The following is a 14,553-nucleotide window of genomic DNA, read 5'->3' as shown; positions in this document are numbered from 1 at the left end:
GAATAAACCTAACCAAAGAGGTAAGGGATCTGTACTCTGAAAACTATAGAACACTTATGAAAGAAGTTGAGAGTGACACAAAGAAATGGAAAGACATTCTATGCTTCATGGATTGGAAGAACAAATATTGTTAAAATGTCTATGTTACCCAGAGCAACCTACACATTCAATGCACTCCCTAACAGTTTTTTCATGTGTGTAATCTTTAGGGTTTTCTACATAAAAGATTATATCATCTGAAAACAGATACAATTTTATTTCCTCCTTTCCAATTTGGATGTTTTTTATTATTTCTTTTTCTTGACTAATTGTTCTTCGCTAAAACTTAGAGTAATATGTTGACTAGAAGTGAAAGTGGGCATCCTTGCCTTGTTCCTGACTTTAGAGGAAAACCTTTCAGTCTTTCACTATCGAGAATATTACCTCTGGATTTTTCTTTGGCTTTTAAAAAATATATATTTATTTATTTGAGTATGGGGAGGGGCAGAGAGAGAGGGAGACAAGCAGACTCCCCGCTGAGCAGGGAGCCCAACATGGGGCTCAATCCTAGGACCCTGAGATCATGACCCGAGCCAAAACCAAGAGTCAGGCACTTAACCGACTAAGCCACCCAGGTGCCCCTCTAGATTTTTCATATATATTTTTTATCATGTTCAGGAAGTTTCTATCTATTCCATGTTTTTTGTATGCTTTTATCATGAAAAGGTGTTAAATTTTGTCAAATGCTTTTTCTGCATCAATTGAAATGATCATGTGGTGTTTTTCCTAGGATTCTGTTAATTTGGTATATTTCATTGATTGGCTTTCATATGTTGAACCATTCTTACATTCCGGGAAAAAAATCCCACTTACCCATAATGTATAATCCTTTTAATGTGCTGTTGAATTCTGTTTGAGAGTATTTTGTTGAGGATTTTTGCGTCAATATTTACCAGGGATGTTGGTCTATAGTTTTCTTTCTTCCTCTCTCTCTCTCTTTCTTCCCTTCCTTTTCTTTCTTTCTTTCCTTTTCTTCTCTTTCTTTCTTTCCTTTCGTTTGTTCATTTGTTCTTTTTGTAGTGTCTTTATCTGGCCTTGGTATCAGGGTAATGGCCTCAAAGAATGAATTAGGAACTGCTACTGCCTCTTTAGTTTTCTGGAAGAATTTATGAGGACTTGGTATTGTTTTTTTCCTTCACCACTGTGCTGTGGGTTAGCTTGTAGTGTTAGTTTTTCATCACTTGGCTTATCAAACTTTGCCTCCACTCTCCTGTGTTCCTGACTTAAATTATTTGCTGCAATTGCATCTCCCTCCCCTCCCTCCCTCCCTCCCTCCCTCCCTTCCTTTCGTTCTTTTGCATCATCTGTTGCAATATTTCCAGCACCTAAATATCTGATTATTCCTTTTCCATGATGGGTTTGCAAAAATCCAAATCTTACTCTTATTGTAAGGAGTATAGAAAGAGCTGTTTGTCTGAAACCAAATTGAAAGAGTAATAAAGTTGGAAAAGGTGGAGTGGTGGTTCATTATCTATCATATTCACTGTGCCCTTTTAAAATATTTTAACATCCCTTTCATTCCTGGGATGAAATTCAAAGATAAAATATCTATACTCATACTTTAAATAATTAATACAAGTGTGAGGGTAAATAAAGGGAAAGTAATTTCTTTTTTTTTTTTTAGGAAAGTAATTTCTAATAACAAGTATTTCAATTTGTAAATTCTAGGTCAAACTTCACTAGAAGACATAATAAAGAAGTAGACAGAGGCTTACACCTACATGTAGAATTAAAATAAGAGTGAAAGCTACAAATGTAGGTTGATACAAATCCATTTGTTGAAGAGACTGTCTTTTCCCATTGCATATTCTTTCTCACTGTGTCAAAGATAATTGACCATATATTTGTGGGTTTATTTCTGGGCTCTCTATACTGTCCCATTGACCCATGTGTCTATTTTTGTTCCAACACCATACCATTTTGATTACTACAGCTTAATTTTTTTTAATATTTATTTATTTGAGGGGCGCCTGGGTGGCTCAGTCATTAGGCATCTGCCTTCAGCTTAGGTCATGATCCCAGGGTCCTGGGATCCAGTCCCACATGAGGCTCCCTGCTCAGCAGGAAGCCTGCTTCTCCCTCTCCCACTCCTTATGCTCATGCTCTCGCTATCTCTCTCTCTGTCAAATAAATAAATAAATAAATAAAATCTTTTTTTTTTAAGATTTTATTTATTTATTTGACACAGAGAGAGAAAGCACAAGTAGGCAGGGAGGCAGGCAGAGAGGGAGAAGCAGGCTCTCTGCTGAGCAGGGAGCCGGACGTGGGGCTCAATCCCAGGACCCAGGGATCATGACCTGAGCCGAAGGCAGCCGCTTAACCGAGTGAGCCACCCAGGCACCCCAATAAATAAAATCTTTTTAAAATTTTTATTTATTTGAGAGAGAGAGACAGTGAGAGAGCACAAGCAGGGGGAGCAGTAGAGGGAGAGGGAGAAGAGGGCTCCATGCTCAGTGGGGAGCCCGATGCGGGGCTCAATCCCAGGACCCTGGGATCATGACCTGAGCCGAAGGCAGACACTTAACTGACTGAGCCACCCGGGTGCCCCACTACAGCTTTATAGTATAACTTAAAATCTGAAAATTTACCCCCTGCTTTGTTCTTCCTTCTCAAGATTGCTTTGGTTATGTAGGGTCTTTTGTGGTTGCATACAAATTTTAGTATTATTTGTTCTGGTTCTGTGAAAAATGCTATTGGTATTTTGATAGGGATTGAATTGAATCTGTAGATTGCTTGTATAGTATGGACATTTTAACAATATTAATTCTTCCTATACATGAACATGGAATATCTTTCCATTTATTTGTGCCATCAATTTATTTCATGAATGTTTTAAAGTTTTCAGAGTACAGGTCTTTCACCTCTTTGGTTAAGTTTATTCATAGGTGTTTTATTCTTTTTGGTACAATTGTAAATGGGATTATTTTCTTAATCTCTCTTTCTGCTACTTCATTATTAGTCTATAGAAATGCTACCATTTTCTGGGTATTAATTTTGTATCCTGCAACTTTACTCAATTCATTTAGTACTTCTAATAGTTTTTTTTTTTTTTTTGGTGGAGTCTTAAGGTTTTCTATATATAGTATCATGTCATCTGCAAATACTGACAGTCTAATTTCTTCCTGACCAATATAGATGCGTCATTTCTTTTTCTTGTCTGACTGCTGTGGCTAGGACTTCCAGAACTTTGTTGAATAAAAGCGGTGAGAGTGGACATCCTTGTCTTATTCCCGATCTTAAAGGAAAAGCTCTCAGTTTTTCACTATGGAGTATAATGTTAGCTGTGGGGTTTTTTTTCAAGATTTTATTTATTTATTTGAGAGAGAGAATGAGAGACAGAGAGCATGAGAGGGAGGAGGGTCAGAGGGAGAAGCAGACTCCCCGCTGAGCAGGGAGCCCGATGTGGTACTCGATCCCAGGATTCCAGGATCATGACCTGAGCTGAAGGCAGTCGCCTAACCAACTGAGCCACCCAGGCGCCCCAGCTGTGGGTTTTTCATATATGGCTTTTATTATGTTGAGATATGTTCCCTCTAAACCCACTTTGTTGAGAGTTTTTATGAACAGATGTTTAATTATGTCAACAAACTGAGAATTTATTAATATATCCCCCTTCTTATTCTTACAGGACATTAACATGCAGCTGACTGACATAATGCTCAATGTGCAGCGGATAATAAATCGCTACACTCTTGATGAGAACGTGCACTCTGGAAGAAAAATATCCCTTACAGAATATAAGAAACGGAGAGGAAATTTCCTGGAGAAAATAGTTACTTATGCTAAGAATGCTGAAATTAGAGAAAAGACTCTTGTGTACATCCTGGCCTGGTTGGAAGAATGGAGTAAGTTTCCAGAGGTGGTTCAAAGAAAAACCATTAGGTTAATGAAAAAGCTAGAGAATAGGATCTATAAATTTTAAAGGATTAATCAGATTAAAGAAGACTAATGAGGTTATTGAGAAAACAGTTATCCACTGTTTCAGTAAGAATAAAATAAGAAAAATATAGTCCTGCTCACTTAATGCCAGCTATTCTGGGCTCCTTGCTTTTCTTCAAGCAAGCCAGCATGCCCCTGCCCAGTATCTTTGTGCTTGCTGTCCCTTTGCCTGGAACATTGTCCACAAGTAGCCACGTGGCTCATTCTCTGCTTATATCTCACTTTAAAATGATGTGTTCTCTGACTATCTCCATTCCCTACTCCTGGGCACTGTCCATTACTCTTTACTCTTTATTTTTGTCTGTAGCATTTCTTACCATCTGACATACTACATAACTAATTTTTGTCTGTCTCCTTTCACTAGAATGCAAGCAGTATGAAGTCAGGGAATTTGTTTTATTTAGTGCTGTATCCTCAGTATCTAGAACAATACATGACAAAGGAGACATTGGTTAAATGAAAGAATGAATAAGCTTAGAATACAAAAAGGGGATGTCATTAAGTTGCAAGAAATAACATGTAATGAGGGTTTTAAAATACTAGATAACTTATGAAAGGAGTTAATTGGGTTTAAGTTCCTCAATATTAAAACACATGCTCACATTTTTAGATACTAGAGTATTTTCATGTCCAAGATTTATTGTTCAGCTTTCTATTCCAAGTCTCTTCCTTTTTCATTTCTTCATAGAGAAAAGCTTCAGAATAGCAATAAGTGTGAGATATCTACATTCCCCAATACTACAATATGGAGTAGTTGGCCAATATTATAAGCCTATATGGTTATAATTATTTTTCTGCACAGAAGTATTTTTTTACTCTCTTCAAGATGCCATTTTGTCTGAGATGACTGCAGTTGATATTGAGGAACACCACCACTGGATAGCACAAATGGAGTTTTTACCAGAAACATTCAAAGCTACTGAGAACAATGTCAAGATACTGAGTAGAATTAGTGTATCTTTGCTTGAAGAAAAGAAGAGACAAAAGAAAAAAATAAGTAAGGGTGCTTTAAGACATTGGAAATAGATTTGACTTTTTCTAAATAATGGCTTTATTAAGGTACAATTTACATACCATAAAACTCATATATGTTAAGTGTACAATTCAATGACTTTTAATAAATTTAGAGTTGTGTAACTCACCACAATTCAATTTTAGAACATTTCCTTCATCCCAAAAAGATCCCTTATGCCCATTTGCAGTCAATCCTCTTTCCCACCCCAGTCCCAGACATGCACCAATCTATTTTCTGTTTCAATAGGTTTGCCTTTTTTGGATGTTTCATAAGATGGAATCATATTATATGTGGTTTTTTTTTTTAAAAATATCTGGTTTCTTTTATTTAACATAATGATTTTGAGATTCAGCCATGTTATAGGATGTATTAGTAGTTTCTTTCTATTACCAATTGTATCTCACTGTTTGCATATACCACATTTTGTTTACCTACTCACCAGTTCATGGACATTGGAATGTTTCTACATTTGACTTTTATGAATAATGCTGATATGAACATACATGTATAAGTCTTTGTGTGGACATATGTTTTCATTTCTTTTGGGTAGATACCCAGGAGTAGAATTTCTGGGTCATTTATGAATTGCTGGTAAGTTTATGCTTAACTTTTTAAGAAATTGTTAACTTATTGCCCAAATGACAGCGCTATTTTACATTCCCATCGGCAATGTATTAAGGTTCCAGTTTCTCCACATTCTCAGCAATACTTGTTATGGTCTTTTTTAGTATAACCTTACTAAGATGTGTGAAGTGGTATCCCACTGTGGTTTTAAATGGCATTTCCCTAAAGACTAATGATGTCGAGCATCTTTTCAGGTGCTTATTAGCCATTCTTATATTTATTTTGATGAAATGATTATTCAAATATTTACCCATTTTATTATTGAGTTTTAAGAGTCCTTTATGTATTCTGGATACAAGTCCTTTATCAGAAATGTGATTTTCAGGGTGCCTGGGTGGCTCAGTTTGTTAAGCATCTGCCTTAGGCTTGGGTCGTGATCCCAGGATCCTGGGATTGAGCCCTGCATCTGGCTCCCTGCTCAATGGGTAGCCTGTTTCTCCCTCCCCCTCTGCTCCTCCCACTGCTTGTGTTCTCACTCTCTTGCTCATTCTCCCTCTCTCTCAAATAAATAAAATCTTTTTTTTAAAAGATTTTATTTATTTATTTGACAGAGAGACACAGCAAGAGAAGGAACACAAGCAGAGGGAGGCACCCCAAATAGATAAAATCTTAAGAAAAAAAGAAATGTGATTTTCAAATATTTTCTCTCAATCTGTGGTTTGTCTTTTCACTTTCTTAATGGGGTCTTTGAAGCTCAATGGTGTTGGATTTTGATGAAGTCAAATCAATTTATCAATGTTTTCTTTTATGGATCATGGTTTTAGTGTTGTATTAAAAACTTGTATCAGTCAGTGTTGAACCAGAGAAGCAGAACCACTAGGAAATTATATATTATCTAACTACCCATTACAAAGTATTTTGGGGAATGTACTTTGTATTCTTTCAATCCTTTTAAATTCATTGTGACTTGCTTTATAGCTTACCATATGGTCTATCCTGGAGAATGTTCCGTGTGTGCTTGAAAAGAATATATATTTAGGGGCGCCTGGGTGGCTCAGTCAGTTAAGCGTCTGCCTTTGGCTCAGGTCATGATCCCAGAATCCTGGGATCGAGCCCCGCATCGGGCTCCCTGCTCGGCGGGAAGCCTGCTTCTCCCTCTCCCACTCCCCCTGCTTGTGTTCCCTCTGTCGCTGTGTCTCTCTCTGTTAAATAAATAAAACCTTTAAAAAAAAAAAAAAAAGAATATATATTTAGCTGTTGTTGGGTGGAGTGTTCTATAATTGATTTATATTGTTGTTTTAGTCTTCTATATATATCCTTACTGATTTTCTGTCTAGTTGTTCTATTATTGAGAGTGGGATATTGAACTTTCCAACTATTATTATTGAGTTGTCTATTTCTCTCTTTAATTCTGTCAGTTTTTGCTTCCTATATTTTAAGTCTCTGTTATTAGGTGCATATATGTTTACAATTGTGAGAGCTTCCTGATGAACTGACCTTCTTCTTATTATAAAATGTCCCTCATTGTCTCTAGAAACATTTTTTGTCTTAAAGTCTATTATGTTTGAGGGGCGCCTGGGTGGCTCAGTTGGTTAAGCGACTGCCTTCGGCTCAGGTCATGATCCTGGAGTCCCAGGATCAAGTCCCGCATCGGGCTCCCTGCTCGGCAGGGAGTCTGCTTCTCCCTCTGACCCTCCTCCCTCTCATGCTCTCTGTCTCTCATTCTCTCTCTCTCAAATAAATAAAAATCTTTAAAAAAAAAAAAGTCTATTATGTTTGGTATAAGTATATTATCTCCAGCTCCCCTGCGGTTACTGTTTGCAAGGTTGAATCAAAGATGTGTTGCTTATAGTTGGATCTTGTCAGCTTTTAAATATATATATATATACATACATACACACACACACACACACAACACCTACACACACATAAAATTTGGCAATCTTTGACTTATGATTGGAGTGCTTGATTCATTAATATTTAATGTAATTATTAATATGGTTGGATTTATAGCTGCCACGTTTTTGTTTGTTTCTCATGTCTCATCTCTTTTGTTCCCCTGTTCTTCTACTACCTTCTGTGTTAAACAAATATTTTTTAGTGTCCAATTTCAATTCCATTTTCCCCCTATATTTTTGGAGTAACTTCCTTAGTAGCTGCTCTAAAGGATTGCAGTATACATCATAAATTATCATAATCTATTTAAGATTAGTACTAACTTAATACCAGCAAAATATAGAATCTTTGCTTCAATAGCTCCATTCTCTTCCCCTCCTTTGTGCTTTGTCATATATATTACATTTTTATGTTTCATAAGCCCAACAATATAGTTTCATAATTATTGTTTTATAGATTGTCTTTTTAATCAGTTAAGAGAGGAAAAAGAAAAAATATTTTTACTTTCTTTTATTTTTACCTACATATACTGGTGTTCTTTATTTCTTTGTGTGAATTTGAGTTATCCTCTGGTATCATTTCCTTTCAGTCTGAAGGACTTCTTTATATTCCTTGTAAGGCAGTCTACTAGAAGCATTCTTTCCCTCTTAGCTTATCTGGGAATGTCTTTATTTCACTTTCATTTTTTTTAAGGCAGTTTTAGATTTAGAGAAAAATTGAGAAAATAATACAGAGAATTCCATATATCTCTTCAGAGTTTCTCTTATTATTAATATATTACATTAGTATGATTCATTTGTTACAATCAACAAACCAGTATTGACACATTATTAACTAAAGTCCATAATTTTGGACTGAAGTCATATCGTTTTTACCTAATGTCCTTGTGTTGTTTCAGGATCCCATCCGGGTACCTGATTACACTGTTGTCATGTCTCCTTAGGCTTTCTTGGCTGTGACAGTTTCTCAGACTTTTCCTCCTGTTTGATGTTCCTGACAGGCTTGAGGAGTACCAGTCAGATATATTATAAGAGGCTCCCCTGTTGGAATTTGTCTGATGTTTTTTCTCATGTTTACCCTGGGGTTATGGGTTCTGAGAGGAAAGATTACAGAGGTAAAGTACCATTGTCATCATATAATTTCAAGGGCACATACTATCAAATGATTGATGACTTAATGTTGACCTTGATTACCTAGCTAAAGTAGTGCTTGTCAGGTTTCTCCACTGTAAACTTACTCTTTTTCCTCATTTTCCATGCTGTGCTTTTTAAAAGTAAGTCTGTATGGGCTCCTGGATGGCTCAGTTGGTTAAGCGACTGCCTTCGGCTCAGGTCATGGTCCCGGAGTCCCGGGATCGAGTCCCGCATCGGGCTCCCTGCTCAGCAGGGAGCCTGCTTCTCCCTCTGACCCTCCCCCCTCTCATGTGCTCTCTGTCTCTCTCATTCTCTCTGTCTCAAATAAATAAATAAAAAAAAAAAATCTTTAAAAAAAAAAAAAAGTAAGTCTGTATGTGCAGCCCACACATAAGGAATGGGGAGTTATGCTCCCTTTCTTTTAGGATGAATATCTACATAAATTATTTGGAGTTTTTTTTTTTTTTAAAGATTTTATTTATTTATTTGAGACAGAGAGCACATGAGAGGGGGGAGGGTCAGAGGGAGAAGCAGGCTCACCGCCGAGCAGGGAACCCGATGCGGGACTCGATCCAGGGACTCCAGGATCATGACCTGAGCCGAAGGCAGTCGCTTAACCAACTGAGCCACCCAGGCGCCCATTATTTGGAGTTTTTAATGCACTAGAGTTTATCTCTTCTTCCTTGTTTATTAATTTACTCAATTATTTATATCAAAATGAACTCAACAGATATTTTGTACTTTGAGTTATAATCCAATTCTACTTTATTTTCTTGCTCAAGCTGTTCTAGTTTTGGCCATTGGGACCTCTTTCACTTGGTTCCTGTGCCCCTTTAACATAACCCCATCAGTGTGGTTTTTCTTTTTTATTTTTTTGGCACGTCCCTACTTCTGGCACTACAAGATGCTTCAGGTTCATCTCAAATATGTCCTGCCCCAATCCTAGAATCTGCCATTTCTCCAAGGATTTCTGGTTCCTTTTAGTGGAGAATAGTATTAAAAAGCAAAGTCTGGTTGCTAGGAGTGCTCATTGCTACTGGGGTATCATTTCTGTTCAGTTCTCTCATCTGACAGAGCAAAAAAAAATGTTTGTGTATAGAACCAATGTGTATACCCATATCTATAAATAAATAAATAAATAAATAAATAAAATCTAACACTTTAAACATAAGTTCATACTGATTTCTCTAACTCTAATTCATTATCACACACATGGATCATTTTAGTTTCTTCCGCTTGCTTATCTATAAATTACAACTCAATGAGAAACTTCCTCCTACCATCTGTTTTACTTAATTGTTCAATTCCAGTATACATGCATAGCAGTATCAGAATTATTAACCCATACCCCAGTGAGGAATAACTTATCAACTAGGGTACAGTACTTACACGCAGTTCCCTTTGCCTGCAGTCTTACAAACTCCATTTCCAGTTACTTAGGTCAGCACCCTCCCCTCCCCCTCATTCCTTTCAGTGAGGTTGTGTCATACATTTCTTATACAGTTAGACTCTCTTATCACAATCTACATTCTTTCCTGGGATCCCCTGACCTCCTAAATGGGTATTTAAAAATTTTTGCATTCAGGGCACCTGGGTGGCTCAGTCAGTTAAGCATCTGCCTTCAGTTCAGGTCATGATCCTGGGGTCCTCGGATCGAGTCCCACATCAGGCTCCTTGCTCTGCAGGGAGCCTGCTTCTCCCTCTCCTCCCCACTTCTGCTCTCTCTCACTAGCTCTGTCTCTCTCTCTCAAATAAATAAATTAAAACCTAAAAAAAAAAATTTTTTTTAAATTTTGCATTCATGAAGTTTCACTCTTTGAGCTATAGAGTTCTATGGGATTTGACAAATGTATATTGTCATGTATCCACCATTACAGTTTCATATGGAATAGTTTCTCCATCCTAAAAATCCCGTGTTTCACCTATTAATCCTTCCCCTTTCTCCCCAAACTCCTGATAACTACTGATTTTTTTAATGTCTCCATACTTTTGACTTTTCAAGAATGCCATATAATTGGAATCATGCAGTATGTAGCTTTTTCACACTGGCTTCTATCACTTAGCAATACACATTTAAGGTTCCTCCCTATCTTTTTGTGGCTTAATAGCTTATTTCTTTTTACTGCTGAATAATATTCCATTGTATAGATTCACCAGTTTGTTTATCTACCTACTGAAGGACACTTGACTACTTCCAAGTTTTGGTGATTAAGAATAAAGCTGCTATATATAAACATTCTCATAGACATAAGTTTTCAAATTAATTAGGTAAATGCCTAGGAGCATGATTGCTAGATCATACGATAAGACTACATTACTTCATAAGTAACTTTGTAAAAAACTGCCAAACTGTCTTCCCAAGTAGCTATGTCATTTTTCATTCCCACCAGCAACAAACAAGATTTCCTGTCACTCCATGTCCTTGTTAGCATTTGGCATTATCAGTTTTTTGGATTCTAGCCATTTTCATATATGTGTAACAGTATCTCGTAATTTGCAATTCTCTCTCTCTCTCTTTTTTTTTGTTTCAAGTTTTTAATTAAATTCTAGTTAGTTAACCCACAGTGTAATATTGGTTTCAGAAGTAGAATTTAGTGATTTGGGCGCGCCTGGGTGGCTCAGTCGTTAAGCGTCTGCCTTCGGCTCAGGTCATGATCCCAGGGTCCTGGGATCGAGTCCCACATCGGGCTCCCTGCTCTGCGGGAAGCCTGCTTCTCCCTCTCCCACTCCCCCTGCTTGTGTTCCTGCTCTCGCTATGTCTCTCTCTGTCAAATAAATAAATAAAATCTTTAAAAAAAAAAAATCTTTAAAAAATTTTTTTAAAAAGTAGAATTTAGTGATTCACCACTAAATATAACATATAGCACCCAAGTGATCATCACAAAAAGTGCCCTCCTTAATCCCCATCACCTGTTTAGCCCATCCCCTGCCCACCTCCCCTCCAGCAACTCTCAGTTTGTTCTCCATAGTTAATAGTCTCTTATGGGTTTGCCTCCCTCTCTTTTTCTTTTCTTCCTTTCCCTATGTTCATCTGTTTTATTTCCTAAATTCCACATATAAGTGAAATCATATGGTACTTTTCTTTCTCTGACTAACTTATTTTGCTTAGCATAATACATTTTGGCTCCATCCACATCATTGCAAATGGCAAGATTTCATTCTTTTTGATGGCTGAGTAATATTCCATTGTATACATATATATATATATATATATATATATATATATATATATATATATACCACATCTTCTTTATCCATTCATCAGTTGATGGATATTTGGACTCTTTCCATAATTTGGCTATTGTTGATAATGCTGCGATGTACCCCCCTCAAGTGTACCCCCTCAAATCGCTATTTTTTGTATCCTTTGAGTAAGTGCCTAGTAGTGCAATTGCTGGGTTGTAGGGTAGTTCTATTTTTAACTTTTTGAGGAACTTCTATACTGTTTTCCAGAAAGGCTGCACCAGTTTGCAATTCTCTAATGACAGACAATACTGAGCATCTTTTCATATCCTTAGTTGTCATCTGTATGTCTTATCTCTTACCTTCATTTAAAAAAATAATTGTACATGTATGGTACTTTGAAAAGAGTTATTTCAGGGAATGGATGTAATAGACATTCTGTACCACATTTAGAGAAGTGTTTAAAACACATGCATTAACTATGGATATATGAGTGTTCACTGCAAGTTCCTTTGCAGGAGTGTTATTTCAGTGAATACTGTAATATATTTAGAGAACTGTTTAAAAACACATGTAATGGGCACCTGGGTGGCTCAGTTGGTTGAGCGACTGCCTTCGGCTCAGGTCATGATCCCAGGGTCCTGGGATCGAGTCCCACATTGGGCTCCCTGCTCTGCGGGGAGCCTGCTTCTCCCTCTCCCACTCCCCCTGCTTGTGTTCCCTCTCTCGCTGTGTCTCTCTCTGTCAAATAAATAAATAAAATCTTTAAAAAAAAACAAAAACAAAAAAACCCCACACATGTAATAAGGATGGTTACAAGAACTGTATGTGCATACTACGTTGAAAAGAGTGTTGTTTCAGGGAATGGATGTAATAGAAATTCTGTAATGCATTTAGAGAAGTGTTAAAAGATACATGTAATGAGGATGGTTATGAGAGTTGCATGTGCATGCTACTTTGGGAAGAGTGTTATTTCAGGGAATGGATGGTTTACCTTCATTTTTTGAAGAGTAGTTTCCCTGGATATAGAATTCTTGGTTAGCAGAATTATTCTTTCAGCACTTTGAATTTGTCATCTCTCTGTCTTCTGGCCTCTATTGTTCCTAATAAGTAGTAAGCTGTTAAATTTACTATGGTTCCCCTGTACTTTGAGTTTTGAGTCTCCTTTGATTGTGATAAGTCATTTTTTTCTTTTTGCTTTAAAGACTCATTGTGTAGCTTTCAATAGTTTGACTATGATGTATCTAGGTATGGATCTTTTTATGTTTATCTTACTTAGAGTTCAATGAGCTTCTTGAATGTGTAGATTGTTTTTCATCAAGTTTGAGATAATTTGGCCATTATTATTTCCTCAATATATTTTTTAAGATTTTATTTATATATTTGAGAGAGAGAGCATGAGTGGAGTAGGGAGGGTAGAGGGAGAGTAGAGGGAGAGGTAGAAGCAAATGCCCCCCCTGAGTTGGGAGTCTGACACAGGGCTCAATCCCAGGATTCTGAGATCATGACCTGAGCTGAAGGCAGACACTTAACAGACTGAGCCACCCAGGAGCCCCCACTTCCTCAATATTTTTAATGTCCCTCTCTGTCTCCTCTTCTTCTGGGACTTCTATCACTTTTACAATGGCACGTATGATGGTGTCCCACAGGTCTCTGAGCCTTTTTCCTTTTTTTTTTATTCTTTTTCCTCCCTGTTCTTCATATTAGACAATCTCTACTAATCTAGTGTCAGATTTGCTGGTTATTTTCTTCTGTCATTTCAAATCTACTGTTGGGCCCTTTTGGTAAATTTTTCATTTCAGTTATTGTACTTTGCAAGTCTATATTTTCTACTTGGTTTTTCTAATTTCCATCTCTTTATTGATATGCTCTATTTGATGATAATTGTCATTGTATTTTTCCTTTATTTTAAAATTTGGCTTCCTTTAGTTCTTTGAACATAGTTATAATTCTTCTTTCAAAATCTTTTTCTGATAAGTGCAACATCTGCTCCCTTGCCAATCCCTGAGACAATTTCTATTGACTGATTTTATCCCATGTATAGGTTATACTTTTCTGTTTCTCTGCATGATCCTTTTATGTTAAAAACTAGACATTTTAGGGGCACCTGGGTGGCTCAGTCAATTAAGCATCTGACTCTTGATTTCAGCTCAGGTCATGATCTCAGGGTTGTGAGATCAAGCCCCACATTGGGCTCCACACTGGACAGGGAGCCTGCTTGAGATTCTCTCTCCCTCTCCCTCTGCCCCTCCCCCATCTAAAAAAACTGGACATTTTAAATAACATATTATAGCAACCTTTTTTTAAATTTTTTTAGATTTTTATTTATTTATTTGAGAGACAGAGCATGGGGGGGGGCGGGGCAGAGGGAGAAGCAGGGTCCCTGCTGAGCAGGGAGCCCAACGCGGGGCTCAATCTCAGGACCCTGTGATCACAATCGGGGCCAAAGGCAGACGCTCAACCGACTGAGCCACCCAGGTGCCCCCTATAGCAACTTTAGACTCTGATTTTCCCTATAACCTCCAGGGCTTTTTTTGGTCCCTTTTTTGGTTTGCTTTTTAGTGACTTCCCCGGACTAATTCAGTGGAGTCTGTCTCCCCAACAATGTGTAGTCACTGATATTTCTGCTCAGTTATTCTTTTATTCTTTTTTCATTTTTGTTTTTATTTTAAGGCCTGAATTCCTAGGGGTCACCTTTGGGTCAGCACAGCTTAGTGGTCAATAATTGGCCAATCATTAAGTGATCCAGATTGATTCAGTAAGTCTTCTATTATTTGCTAATGG

General features: G+C 37.3%; 2 protein-coding genes across 3 annotated transcripts in view; one reads left to right on the top strand and one right to left on the bottom strand.

Moving 5' to 3' along the window:
- The window catches only part of LARP4 (La ribonucleoprotein 4), a 207,018-nt gene that overhangs the window by 113,675 nt on the left and 78,790 nt on the right, over positions 1 to 14,553 (bottom strand). The window lies entirely within an intron of this gene.
- Positions 1 to 14,553, top strand: part of FAM186A (family with sequence similarity 186 member A) — a 70,110-nt gene that overhangs the window by 39,126 nt on the left and 16,431 nt on the right. Inside the window, exons 2-3 of the mRNA XM_081821671.1 lie at positions 3,668 to 3,884; positions 4,805 to 4,975. Of these exons, the coding sequence (XP_081677797.1) occupies positions 3,668 to 3,884; positions 4,805 to 4,975 (388 nt within the window). The remainder of the gene's footprint in view (positions 1 to 3,667; positions 3,885 to 4,804; positions 4,976 to 14,553) is intronic.

The sequence above is a fragment of the Leptonychotes weddellii genome, chromosome 5 (genome assembly GCF_054177405.1).
Source record: "Leptonychotes weddellii isolate Sample4059 chromosome 5, ASM5417740v2, whole genome shotgun sequence".
Lineage (NCBI taxonomy): Eukaryota > Metazoa > Chordata > Mammalia > Carnivora > Phocidae > Leptonychotes > Leptonychotes weddellii.
Note: the sequence above shows the minus strand (reverse complement) of the source record. Positions and strands in the feature narration are given on the sequence as shown.